This window comes from Colius striatus, chromosome 4 (genome assembly GCF_028858725.1).
Source record: "Colius striatus isolate bColStr4 chromosome 4, bColStr4.1.hap1, whole genome shotgun sequence".
NCBI classification, from domain to species: Eukaryota; Metazoa; Chordata; class Aves; order Coliiformes; family Coliidae; genus Colius; species Colius striatus.
This window is the reverse complement of record NC_084762.1, coordinates 7,175,725-7,190,114: the sequence shown is the minus strand read 5'-3', so window position 1 is coordinate 7,190,114 and position 14,390 is coordinate 7,175,725. Positions and strand designations below refer to the sequence as shown.

General features: G+C 38.8%; 1 protein-coding gene across 3 annotated transcripts in view; it reads left to right on the top strand.

The window, feature by feature from the left end:
* Positions 1-14,390, top strand: part of CTNND2 (catenin delta 2) — a 496,550-nt gene that overhangs the window by 367,001 nt on the left and 115,159 nt on the right. For all 3 annotated transcript variants that reach the window (XM_061994768.1, XM_061994770.1, XM_061994769.1), the window contains one exon: positions 7,243-7,426. In XM_061994768.1, coding sequence (XP_061850752.1) covers positions 7,243-7,426 — 184 coding nt within the window. The remainder of the gene's footprint in view (positions 1-7,242; positions 7,427-14,390) is intronic.

Sequence of the window (14,390 nt, the reverse complement as noted above, 5' to 3'; positions counted from 1 at the left end):
CTGAGGAGGGACCTCATCAACACTTACAAATACCTAAAGGATGTGTGTCGAGAGGATAGGGCTAGTCTTTTTTCTTTAGTGCCCAGTGACAGAACAAGGGATAACAGGCACAAGCTGGAACACAGCAAGTTCCACTGCAACATGAGGAGAAACTGCTTTGTTTTTCAGATGAGAGAGTACTGGCACAGGCTGCTCAGGGAAGATATGAAGTCTCCCTTCTCTGGAAGTTTCCAAACCCACCTGAACATGTTCCTGTGTCCCCTGATTGAGGGGAACCTGCTTTAGCAGGGGATTGGACTGGGTGAGCTCTAGTGGTCCCTTCCAACCCCCACCATTCTGGGATTCTGTGAGGGACTGTCTTGGGTTTTGTACTGGGTCTGAGAGTGGTAAATTCAAGGCAAGTGAATGGGAATTTGCCTGGGAAGCAGAAAGGAGGACACAGGCTGTGATGGGAAAATTGATGAAACCACTTCCAAAGAGACCACTAAGAGAGAAAGACTACCCTGCCAGGGGCATGGCACTGCTCCCAGCTCAGACCTTGGCACTCCAGTGACTTATTCTAGCTCTGCCCTCTTCACCTCCAGGGAAAAGAACTGTGAGCCTGAGGATAGTTTTGTATCACTTGTTTCATTACATTCTCCTTTATCTGTAACAATACTTCCAATGTAACACACACTAAATCAGTGCCTTAGCCTGTTGCTAAGAAAGCTGGGCAGGAGATTTTAGAAAGCATCTATTTAAAAACCCCTCCTTATTTAACTGGGAGCAGCAGGAGGTGAAGTAGTTAATCTGATAATTCAGAACATGTTGAGAATACCTTTTCATGAAAACAACAAATCCCATCAGGGGGTTCTCCCTTTTTTCAGAACTAAAATAGTGACAGCATATTGAGAAAAGGGGCAAAGATTGTCTAAGAGTTAGGGAATTGTAATAGATTTTGTGTAAAATGATTCATTTGAACTATCAATATTGTTTGCATAAACAATATTTGGTAAGACAGCATCATTTCTGAAGCCAAATTACACAGTTTATTAAATTACTTTTAGATTTGCTAAATCTAAGATAAACAGGGTGTGTTTTGAATGGCTCTGGAATTTCCTAAAGGTATCGTAGCCTATAGGTTGGAAATGTGTTTCACCACGACTTCTGGGTGTAAACTGTGTAGCCTTTTACCTTCCAGCTTTGCAAGGAAAATGGCTTCAAAGATCTGATGTCTCAGTAAGTGGTTTCTCAGTGGGCAAATGCTCTGCATTTGTTTTCAAATCATATCCCCATTTTTGCAAATGCTGACAATGTTTTCTGTAGGTGATGCTGAAATCTGAAATTTAGGCTCTGCCAGACTGTGGATTTGTACTGTGAAGTACAGCAGTGTTCCTTCTTACACGGCAATGCCTTGTTAGAGCACATCCACTGCCTCTGAAATGTCAGCTTATTAGTCTGGAGAAGCACAAAGAGATATTTAAGTACAAGAGATATTTAGAAGTATTTTCTAAAAATTAGGATGATGCAATAGCAATTTTTTAAGACTCTCTGTAAAACCTTAAAGTAACTGTAGCTCACTAAACATGTTGTTGCCCATAACAAGCCAGAGGGTTTGTATTGCTGTGATGAGACCTCTGAAGTTGAGTTGCTTCACAGAATCCCAGAATAGTAGTGGGTTGGAAGGGACCTCTAGAGCACATCCAGCACAACCCCTTGCTAAAGCAGGTTCCTCTTGAGCAAGTGGCACAGGAACTTGCCCAGGTGGGTTTGGAAACCTCCCAAGAAGGAGCCTCCACACCCTCCCTGGGCAACCTGTGCCAGGGCTCCCTCACCTCAACACCAAAGTCTGGGCAGAATTTGTTTGCAAGCAATGGTAAAATTGGCCTCTCTTTTTGTTTTAATGAAACCATAGATGTAATTTTGGAATGAAAAGAGCAGTAGTTGAGAAAAAAAGTTAGCTTTTCAGAGGAAATGTTTATATTACTTGTATTCAGTGTAGTCAAGTACTTACATGTAGTCAAGATCAAGCTGTGTTCATTTGTGGAAGTCATCATAAGCATATGAGTGGCTGCAAAAGGAAAAAAATTCATATGGCTGCATCTTTACTTACTGTTTCTTGAACTCCTGTCTGCTTATGACTAAAACCCAGTCTTTCTCCATGTGCACTTTTCATGGGTCATCTTACACACAGATGGGAAACCACCTGTGTGCAAGTAAGAGAATCAGAGGAGGCTGCACATAGGTATGCATTCAGTAACCAGATTAAAAAATATGTCAAGAAAATTGGTGAAACTTCCTCCTCTGTTATGCCAATTTTAAACTTACTTTTATAGAGTGCTTTTAATGAGCTGTCTTATGAGCTGCAAATTGTTCAGGTGCCAGAATTTAAATCAGCTACTTTTTTGTTTCCTACAGAAAGTCTGTTACTGAGACCATTTCCTCACCTTGACAGCTCAGCAGGGTGTGAAGTCATCTTGCAGTTTGTAATAAAAAAATGTTGTGGTTGGGATTCAGCATCTTTACAGCAGAACTACTCTAATTCCTCAGGAGCCCACACCTTGCTGCCATGGAGAGGATCCAGCTCCGCTCTGTAGAGCAGCCTTGCAGTTACAGGAGACTCTGAGTGTCAAAGCTACAGTAAGAGCCAGCAAATCATGTAGTGCTTTAGAGCTTGGGGTAAAAGATGCTTTTCCTAAGGAGTCCGGCAAAAGATCCTTTGTTCTTGGCTTCTGGGTAGGGTATTTACCTCTCAGATTTCAATCTTAATTGTCAGATTCATGAGGGAAGCTCCCTGTGGTACCCGTGTGCCTTCAACCTATAAGCAAATGAGCCTGCAAACCCATGTTTGCTCTTCCTGGGATGCAAGCTCCCAACACTAGCAGATGGCATTCTGCATCACTTCATGACCAAACTATTAAGATGGAAAAGAAAAACTTAGATGAGTTGGAAGACTTTGAGATTTTTGTTTTTACAGAGAATACCAAATAAATAAGATATTAGTATAAGTTTAAGGTTGATTTAAATGTACCAAATTAAGAAGAATCAAAGTCTGCATTCTCCCAGTAATATCTGTTTACTGATGATCCTTTTAGGCTATAATTTCTTTGGCAAATTACATCATTCACAGCATTGTAGAAAAACAAAAATATGTAGTGGCAGTGTGGCAGGGGCAATGCTTTTTAGAAAAGCTGACTTTTCTAGTTTCATGGTTTCCATTTGTAGTCTAAGTTGTTCTAATAGGCTTGTTTATATATATATAAAGTCATAATCTGAGGTAGCATTAGATCATGCACTGAATAAATGTCTAAACTTTCCTGATTTCCCATGTGCTCTCTTGCTAGGGTGATCTTTTTTTTGCATAGGAGTGCATGATCTCTGTTTTCTTAACTTTGGATGGAATAAACCTAATATGTGGCTCATCAGGTCTTTAATTATGTCTGACTATAGATATACATATGCAAGAACTAGTTCTAAGTAAAACACTGGCTTAAAAAATGCATTGAAGAATGTGATCAGGGTGAGTTTGGCTCAAACTGCTCCATTAAGATGAGGGACTTCAAATTTTTTAAGTATTTTGCTTTGCTCCCTTAGGGTGAGTGATGCAGTGTCTATTGCAGCAGCTTAAGTCAATTCATGTCAAAAAGTTATCTCTTTCTATGCCGAAAGTGGATAAGCTCTATCTGCAGTGCTTTTAAAAGGGTTGGTCTTGTCTTCAATATTCTGGATTTGGCTAAGAGAAAGATAAAGTTTCCTTCTTGTTCTCTATTTTCTCAGTACCTTCTTCCAGTGCAACATTCTTAAATTGCCTTAACTAAGATCCATGAGTAGTTTTCCTTACGAACTCTATCTGTGCAGTGATGTCTTTGAAAAAGGTTGATTATAACCTTTTCCAAAACTTACAGCTAGTTTTTTAACTTGATTGCCAAAATCTGTGAAAGGTGGTCATGGAACAGATGATTTACTCTTAGTGTATTAAGTAACCTGTGGAATATAGTAGACACATGTCCTCTGATAAGCTACTCCAGAAGATGAAACTTGATAGAGCAAGGTCTCCATAGCAAGCGTTCTCATAAACTCCTCCACGAGTTCTTCATCTGGTGTCTGGTAATTAGTACTCAGACCCCAAATCCATCTTCCAACTACAATCAATCAGCTGAATGCCTTCAGTACCAGTTTCTCCTTTGTTTTAAACTCAAAATGAGTTTACAAGACACTTTTTCCACGTGCTTACCCTGGTTTTGGCTGGGATAGAGTTAATTTTCTTCCCAGTAGCTGGTACAGTGCTTGGTTTGGGTTTTAGTGTGGTGCTTAGTTGCTGACTGGGGTTTAAACCATAATATTGCTTCAGTTTGTTATATGTAAGAGTGAAAAACTTCCACTTGCAAATAAATGTAGTCAGTCTGGAGTAGCTAGTTTTTTTCTTTCTACAACGAATCCAACACAACCTGAAATGATTTGCAGGTAGGAGAGCAAAATGCCTGGTTTCAATGCTTTACAGCCTTAAAAATAAGAAGATAAGATACTGTGAACACAAGTGATGGAGTAAGAGCTGCTCAATGCTGATCTGATTAGTTCCTTATTTCCCCTCTCTCCCAAGAGTCAGTCTGTGGATGCTAAATCCTTGAGTTGGACTGCTGAGGTGTTGGATTAACAGCTCCCTTCCAATCTGTGTGCAGCAGGATGGGTCCCACTATTAGTGATGAATCACTCATATGCCTAGTCTGATCCCTTCCCTTCTTGTGGGCAGATGATGACATACAATTGAACTAGGGAGCAGGTGAGGCACCTCTGAGGCTATTCCAGACTTATTGTGCTCAAAAACCAAGTTCAGTTGGGTCTTTCAGAGTAAAGTGGCAAATGATCTCAGTGACCATCTCCTTACTGTAGTCTTAAGGAGCACATAATGCATACATGCTTAAAAAAATATGTTCAGAGTCATATGGGGAAGAGGTATCTCCATAATAGAATATCTCAGGTAAAAGATTTCTTTTTTTTATTGCTTCCCCTTGCAAAGTCAAGGGAATGGATCTTCTTCTTAGATGCCACATAAATCTAACTCCAGGTCGTCCTCAGCAAAAGTAATGGGAAGTAAATTGCCAGTGCCCTTTCGTAATTGCAAATCCTTAATTAAGGAAGGGTACAAGGAGGCACTTAAAATGCCAACCTCAGCAATGAGCAGACTACACTACTTGGGAGATAATTTCATTTCTGTTTTTTCACTAATGGGATTGGTAGTGTTCAAAGCTTACAGTTAGACAAAACACATTATTCTAGGGTAAAAGAAGGGTATAGTACTCCTTAGAAATGTGTGTGCAGTGCGAAAACTTTGAAGACAGTGTCAGGCTTACTGGGCAGTGCAGTTTTGCTTGATTCTGCCTTGACTTACAGTCATTTTAGGAGAAGGCAGAGCAACTAATTTAGCCTGGTGATCCTTTCACCCTCTTACTGTGCAAGTTTAATTTCCAGTTAGTGAAAGCAGACCCCATTTTTTGTCTCTTGGGTGAACGTCTAGGTTTTTATTTGGATTTGGAGCTCATCTGTTACTGCGGCAGTTTACTGAGCAAAGGCTCCTGTGCAGTGTCAAGTGGATTTTAAATAGGAGAAAAAAGAGCTTGAAAGAATAGTTCTGGGTTTCTCAATTATTATTGAATACCAACTATCATGTTGTATATGTGAGTTTGCTTTTAATTAGCAAGAGCCTAGACTGAATAGAAAATAACATAGAAATACGTATTTTTAAGCATTGTGCCAGACAGGGCTCTTATGTTTGTTTCTTTTGTATTTTCTTCTGCTTTTCTAGTTTATAGCTAGTTGTTGAAGCCCAAAGTACTGTTTTGTTGCTATCAAAGCACTCTTTTTCTGCTTCAATTCCAAAGTAGGACTTCACAAAGAAACAGCACATTGTCTCGCGTAAGAACAAAATGGTACCTTGAAAGGGCAAAGATTTTTATTCTGATTCTCTACTTCCATGCACATTATTTACACCTGTCTAGAAAAATGTTTAAAAAAGGCAACCACATTGTTGCTTGTACTGACTAAAACCAGCAAAATACTAGGTATTTCAGGAATGGTAATTGTGCCAATAAGGCTCACCAAGAACAGGTTGTAGAAAAGCAAGTACAAATATCTCCATGGAGGTCTTAATTCCTTCAAATATGCTCTTACTTTTCATAAAGACATTCAGGACAAAATTCAAACAAAGACTCTTTTTCCCTTTAAAGTTAACAATTCTTAAATGAAAAAAAAAAAATGAATGGTATTCTCATTTTTGCCCTTTTGGGTTCTTTTTTGGTCTGTAGCTAAATTCTGTCAGTTTCTGCAGGAAAAAAGCAGCACTAGTAGCTGCCCAGCAGCAGCAGACCCTTGGCACAGCACAAAAATTGGACATGCTTTTCCAGGAAATATACAAATATATACAAGGAAATGAAAAGCAGGATCTCTTTTGCCCCCAACAATTTCTCACCTGCTTTCTGTGTGGCACATCTGCAGTGGCCCTGATCTTTGCAGCTGTGCTCAGAAAGCTTTGGCTCTTGGTTGCTCTTCCTTTTCTTTGGCACATCATGAGTTTTGAACACAAGTGGATTTTGGTTTATTTTTAAATTCCAGTAAATCTCCCTGTGAGTTGCACTATTAAGGTGGTTGTTTCTGCACAAAAACAATAGTATTCTGTCACTTTGTGTAGAGAAATACTTAAAAAATGACTTGTTGAATGCCAGGATAATACCATACTCCTGGATCAGGTTGTGAAGGAAGTCTCTTGCTTGTAGTACATATTGCCTAGGCAGTTACTTTCATTACACTGAGGATCACAGTTGGGGTTTTGTTCTCTCAGTGTGTATATGTCAACAGTGATAGTAGAAGTCTGAACCTATTTCCTGCTATTGCTTTTTATTACTTTTATTAAAGAAGAAATCTGAAGTTGAAGACTTAATGCTCCTTCATTCCATGTGCAGTTCACAGCCTAAACAGGCCTAGATCATAATGAGCAGCTCAGTTTTTAGGCTTAGCTCTGAGAGATTTCCAGTGTTGCCGTGACTACTTGTGTACTCAAAGCTATATTCCCAGTTGTCATCCAACTTCCTTTACAATGTAGTTAGCGGGAGAGGGGTTTGACAGAAGCACCTTTATTAAACACACCAATGCTGTGAAATGTTGTGTAGGGGGTTTTTCAAGAACAAAACAAAACCAATTCAATCTTGAGGGTGTAAATTATTAGTCATTTGCACTTTTTTTTGTTTTGGTTTGCTGCTTATTTTATAGGAGTTCTCTGGAACTTATCCTCCTGCGATGCACTGAAAATGCCAATCATCCAGGATGCCCTCGCAGTGTTGACCAATGCAGTGATCATCCCTCACTCTGGATGGGAAAACTCTCCGCTCCAGGATGATCACAAAATACAACTCCATTCATCACAGGTGCTGCGTAATGCCACTGGGTGCCTAAGGTGAGTACTGCAAGATATTTGCTTTGCCTTAATCATCTTCCCTTGGCTTGAGTTGGTATTTCTCATACTTAGACAGCTGTAAAGTAAATAATTGGTTTGTACGTCAGCAGAGACTATGACTTTCAGGGCTGTAAACTCAAAGTTGGAAATTAATTAGAAAACAAGCTTCAGGCCCTTTGAAAAGCAATCTCTAGAAGCACTGCTGTGGGGTTTCTATTTTTTTTTTTCAGCAGCTTTGACCAATCTTCTCATCCAAGCTTCTATATTACAGATGTTTTTCTCCTTGTAGGCTTGTCCCATTTCCCCAGTTGCTTAAGCGAAGTCAATATGTTCTCGCTATTCCACCCAATTTAATCAGCACAAAAAGTAATGAAGACGCTCACAAAACAGTTAACATGCCTTACAGGTTCCAGATGCCATTACTGGAGTTATGAGAAACATATAAAGTGGATTTTTTTTCTTCTCTGTGAAACGAATTTCAATAAAAGAGCCACCAATTTAACATGGCACAACTCACATACTTAAATAGATCCTTAAGAAGTATGTTCATTTATGTTGTATATGAAACACCAAGGTGTACTTACATAAATATGTGCAGTGTGATCTGTCCCTTCCTAAAACTCACTGTAGATGTGAGAATAGAAATGAGTTCTGTCAAAACTTTACAACAGGACTGAGCCTTAGCAATTTCTGAATTCCAATCCATAGCATTGTAATGAAATATTTTGATATACAGGGTAAATTCCTTTAAGCTTTGCTTTTTTATTGTCTTGATATGTTGGAGATGAGAGACATGAAAATGGATTCATTCATATTTTTACCAACATCACTGGAAAATTGTTAGGTGAATAATATGTATTCGTTACACAATATATGTTGTATGCTGCATCCAAGGCAGCAGATATCTACAGCAAGGACTTTTTTGTCTTTGTGCTGTTTCATCAAGCAAAATGTCACTCTTTCAGAAGTAATACTTGAAAAGTTTAAGGGAAAATGTAGTTATTATTGATGGTTTATATGTAATTGGTAGTGAATGAAAGATAGGAGGCAGTGACTCCCATATTGCAAATGTACTTGTATTGGCCTTAAATACAGGTATGTACGTGCAATTACCAGCTGTGTTGGGATATGTGACTGAAGCTAGACATTTGTACCTGAGTTGTATTGGTTTGGAAGGGGTGGTAGTGTAATTGTGTTGCATTGTGTTCAAACTGCTGGAAAAAAAGATGCTCAAATCACTGTGACAGAAGTCATTCCATAAAGACCTGTACCACTTCATACATAGAGTCATAGAATGGTAGAGGTTGGAAGGGACTTTCAGTTGAACCTGTCTCAGTCAAAGAGCTACCTATGAATGAAGTGTCCATTAAAAATTTAGGGCTTTCTGAATGTTTCTCTGAACAGGCATGTCTAGTGTTGGTCTCCCCACACCATAGGCTCTATCTTCTTGTTAATTTTTCCCAACTGCTTTTCAGGGACTGATGTCCATCCCTGATTCTGCAAACCTCAGTTCTTCCTACCTCATAATTGATGGATTCATTGCACATTGGTCTTGAAATCTTTGGTTTTTGATTGATTGGTTGGTTTTTTTTGTGAGTTTATGTATGTGCCCATTTGCAAACTGATGTAGTCTGCACTCTGGGGCAGCCTGAGGACTTGGGGCCTCATGAGAATGGTACATTGCCTGATCTAATACACACTGCTTTGCAGCAAGGCTCACTACCAAGTGCTTGATCGTACGCTGTCATAGCAGAATGGCTTTTGGTCAACTCGTGCAAAATAAGCTCATATCTGCCTGCAAAAGACTGTGCACATTGTAACTCTTGAATCCTTCCCAGGTAGTTTTAACAGCAGCAAAAACAGCTGTCCTGAGCATGTTGGTCCTCCATCTAAATCCAGGCCCTTCAACCATAGTCTGGTTTTTTAATATCTTTCTGATATCAAACCCACCCTGTTTCCCAGATGCATCTTCTCTTATGGCTTCAGATACTTAATTTGGCCTTCATGCATCCTCTTTAGATAATTTCATCCCATTTATTTTGTGTGGGTACTCCATCGCAGAGCCAGAGCATTTGGAGAGGGTGGAACTTCCTTTTGCTTCACACCAGCAGGAACTTTCTTACCTTTCCCCAGTTTACCTTTCCCCAGTCATTGTTGAAAATCTCTCTCCATGAACAAAATGTGAAGTTTCAGTTTCTGCAAGAGAGAAAAGGGTAAGTTAACCTCTGAGATGACAACTGGATTGTTGTGTCGAATTCATATAAAATAATGGGGCTGTAGCCTGGAGGAAACAGCAAATGTCCAAAAGAAAAGCTTAGAAAGTTCTGTGGAGACAGAGTAGCACATACTCTGTGCAGGTAGTACCTTAGCTAGCATTCCTTAAATACCCACCACCCCCAGTAAACAGAACAGTGCTCACACTTTCCACATGTGACTAGTGACAAGCCTCATGTTTCCATTTCAGGATCTCAACGGACAAGGGAAGTAACGTAAATCAAAAAGATGTATTTGCTGGCTGAGATATTGCTGTGTTTCTTTGGTAAATGGAAAGTCCATTGTCATCTTCCATGGCAGAGGATTCTGGTTTGGTTGTCCTCTACTGTTTGCTTTTTCTCCTTTTGCTGGAGCTGGTTTTTGAAGGGTCACTGGTTAAAATTCAGTTGGTCAGGATTTATCAGTGTCAGTGCTCAGTATCATTGGAAAAGTAGTGCTGTTCAGAATACCTGACAACTGTTTCTGAATCTGCAATATTGACAGATTTTAAGGACATCAGGTTGTATTACATAAGGTTTAACAGTAGCAAATACACCAGAGGATTTGAGGGGGGCAGATTCACTCCTCCTTGCCTTTGGTTGTGTGGTTGGACTAGATGATCTCTAATGGTCCCTTCCAACCCCTACCATTCTAGTTATACATATCTTGAATACTTGGAAATGGTTTAGATAATTCAAAGCTCTAAATACAGCGTTAAACCCATCACTTATAAATTTAATCTTAATATTCATCTTCATAAATTGCCAGACCTCAGTGTGGTGTGTATTATAGTAATCACCTAATTTACTTGCCTCCCCACTGAGATACTAATACCTTACCTCGTTAAGTTCTGAGAAAGTTTGACTTAAGGTTTTTTTCCTTTTGTATTTCAGCTGTGACTGCTTGATTTGTGTTAGGGAAATACCATGTCTTTGGTTTATAGTGTCGATTCATTTACACTTATTAGGGAAAATCAGGCGAAAACCAATTCTGGAATTGCAGTTGTTTGTAGAGGGGTGTAGAACCCCTAGTCTGCAATACAAAAATCAACAGGATTTGTGATGCTGTCACAAATGATGTCGCACATAATACTATCACAACCTGAAGCATCAAGCTTACCTATTGCAAAACTAAGTCTCTCTCCAAAGACTATTTGAAAAAATCCCAGACGAAATGTTTTTCTATGGATTTAAGATTAATTAAGTTAAAAGTATGTCATCCAAGGACTTTAAAGAGTTTTAACAATTTCCTGTTTAAGCTTCTAATCTGTTTTTAGATATGAAATCATAAAACTCTCTCTTTTACTTTTTTCCATGTTCTGTTTAATTCTTCATCATACATTGAAGGTACGGGGGCAATTGTGAAAATGAAAGATCCATTAAAATATTTCTCTCTCCCACATTAATTGATTAGAAATTAGATGGGCGAGTAATTCAAGTAGATTTTGTTTGTAAAGCCCCATACCTTTCAAATTTTCATGCTTTCATACTTGTCAAACCTTTCACAAAGTACCATGAATTATTTTTCAACTGAAAAACATGTGGCAAGCTCTCAGAGTAGAAAAAGCAAAGGGGAAAAGTGCTTTTAAAAATATGAAATAAATGTAACTAACCCAATAGTATTGTCTGGATAGATCAGCTTTTGGAAGGAAGGAATTACCTTGTTAAAACAATTTGTGTTAACTGCAAAGCTTGAGTATAGAATGGTTTTTAACTGTTTCGTGGATCAACAATCTGTTTCAGACATTTACAGCTGATCCATTTATCCCACCATCTTCTTTCTCCTCTAGTTTTCTAATGCATCTGAAGTCTATTGATTCCTATTCTTAGCAAATTCCATAATCTGTTTTAGATATAATGTTCTGCTGCATACTAACAAAAGAAGATGTATGTGCAGCGTAAAATAAATAGCATAGACTGTATTATCATCTGTTTTGTTTCTAAGGAAACACATATGGGATGAAACATTCCTTTACATATGTGTGAAACGTGTTTATTAAACATTTTTCAAGAAACTAAAGTGATACATGTACATACATGCATATGTATATGTGTGTTTATGAGTATATAAAGATATAAAAGGGCTAAAGATTAAAACACATTTCTGTCTTTACTGGCTGTTGCAAGCTCCAAACATCTTCGATTGGGTAGAAACAGGGCAGGCTTCTAACAATAGGACCAGGATCTTTGCTGCTGATTTTATGATTCTCCTCCTGTCAATAGAACAGTCACACTTCATCCATCCCTGTGTATGCTGCAGTGGATATAGAGATGTTGGGCTCATCAACCCATCTCAGTATTTCCCTTGGGTTTTCTAGAGTTCAGAAGCTCTTCTCAGGCTGACCTTGCCATCTTGTGCCTCAAAGAACAGAAAGCTCACACTCCATTAAGAAGACTGTCAGAATCCAGAGTTAAGACAAAACTCATGTTAATGGTGTGTTTTCACTGGCAGCCTACCCAAGAGAGGGACTTTTAGTGCAAGCAGTTCCAGCAGCAGAAGGCATATGGGAGACAACTACCTAAAGCAATACTGAGGTAGGATAGAGAGGAAGCTGTCCAAAGGCAAACCTGCAGTTTTTCCTCCTCTTAACCTTTTCAAATCTAGTCTTATCCTGGAGGAAAGGGGTAATCACCACTGTTGTGGATTTTTATACATTTTGAGCCATTAAAATTACAAAGCTGATGGAATTAACATCCAAGGACCATCAGATAAGATGATTTGAAGCCAATTATGTAGCTACATTTTATGAATGTGGCAAAACACTTTGTGTTTTACATAGTCTACAGAGTTGCATACCTCTGTAACGTGTTAAAGCTCATTTGTCCACAAAGAGAATGTCAAACAAATTGGAGAGTTCCTAAGCAGGGTTATACTGATGTGTCCATTGTTAAACAAATGCATGTCCTTCTGAGAGCTCTCCTCAGTTGAAAGTAAGTGCAGAGGAAAGCCTAGTCAGAAAGCTAAGGAAAAGTTTAACTTTAGTGTCTTATTTTGTGAAGTTCAGTCCCTTTTCACTAGAACTTAAGTTCTTACTAAACCAATATCATTTATGTTCCTGAGTCCCAGCAGTGACAAGCTATGGAGAAACTGAGAGACTAATGTCAGCTCTCCACTACTTTGAAGAAGCAGAGAAGGATTCCTGACGTGTACTGTAAGAATGACTACCAGATCATTTCCAATTTAATATGATCATAGCTTCTACATCTTGTCTTTCCAGGTTAAAGCTGCATGTCATACATGCTTACATTTAAATGTGAGCTCAGAAGTTCTGTACTACTTGTACACAATGAATTTTGAAATACTCTCTTTTATAAGTTTAATAGTGCCTTCCAGAATACCATATGGAAACAGTTCAGAGGATGGAAAATGAGCTAAACTACTGTTTGTTGTCTTTTAAAACAAGATAGAAAGTAGTAAACTCTTCAAGTTGCATTTACCTAATGACAGGTGTTTTAATCGATACAAGAGCCTGGTTTTCAGAGGCTTTAAGTATTTCTAGACTATCACTGACTTACCAGCTCTGAAAATCAGTTGTAGCATTGATGTTGTTGATAATGAGTGTATCAAGTTGCAGGCACCCAATTCAGAACTTTCGGACAGGCTACATTCATAGTCACCAACTGTACAGAATGCATTTTTTTAAAAGGCTTAAAACTTTTACTAGCCCACAGGTAAATGTTCACAGCCATATTCCTAGTCCTCCAACCACAAACTAAACCAGGAAAAATCACAGGAAATTAATGAGTCAGTATTCTGTGGAAAATGTATGAAAGGTCTGGAAAAAAGTCCCAAGCCAATCTGCACAGTGATCACATCTCAGTAAAGCATCATTTTGGAGGAGGTTTTCTGCAAGATACCAGAGACAGCTTGTTCCTTACTGAATGCTGCAATTCTTCAGAAATGTAGCTGAAATAAAAATGTAATGTTAAGATTCAGGGGGAGAGGGAAGCTTTTGTATGAATAGATCAGTGCCCTCTGATTGCTGCTGTAGTATTTTTATTCAGAAGGTACTTGAGGGAAAAGCACCAACAGAAGTAAATGTGTTGCTGTGTCAGATAGTTAAGCACCTCACTTTTTCTTCACAGTGCAGTTACTCCAACTTTACATATTCAAGAACAAACTTACAAGGTTTATACAAGGTCATACTGTATTAATTATAGCAGTGGTGTTCAAATAGCAGTCTGAAGTTTAATGCTTTTTCAGCATATCTGATGAAAGCATTACTTTTTCACTGTGAGGCTGAGGGAGCCCTGGCCCAGGCTATCCAGGGAGGGTGTGGAGGCTCCTTCCTTGGAGGTCTTCAAGACCCATCTGGGCATGTTCCTGATCTAGGTGAGCCTGCTTCTGCAGGGGGGTTGGACTAGATGAGATCTCTAAAGGTCCCTTCCAAACCACTATCATTCTATGATTCTATACTTACTCCAGCCTACCAAATTGATGCTACAAATTCCACAGAGCTCTGGAAGTTCATATTAGGCTCAGATTGATCAAGCAGAAGTTTTGTTTTCAAACTGATGTTGTGGAATGCCTTTTTGTATCCTCCTTTGGTCTGAAAAAATAGTACAGCATAATTCCAGACATTTTTTTGCTCTCCTATACTTAAAAGTATGTAACAAGCTTCAGTGGGCATCATTTTATCTGATAAGAGACACGGGGCTGCTGTGCCTAAATCTGACTTCAAATGCAGGAGGAACTCCCAATGTACTGATTT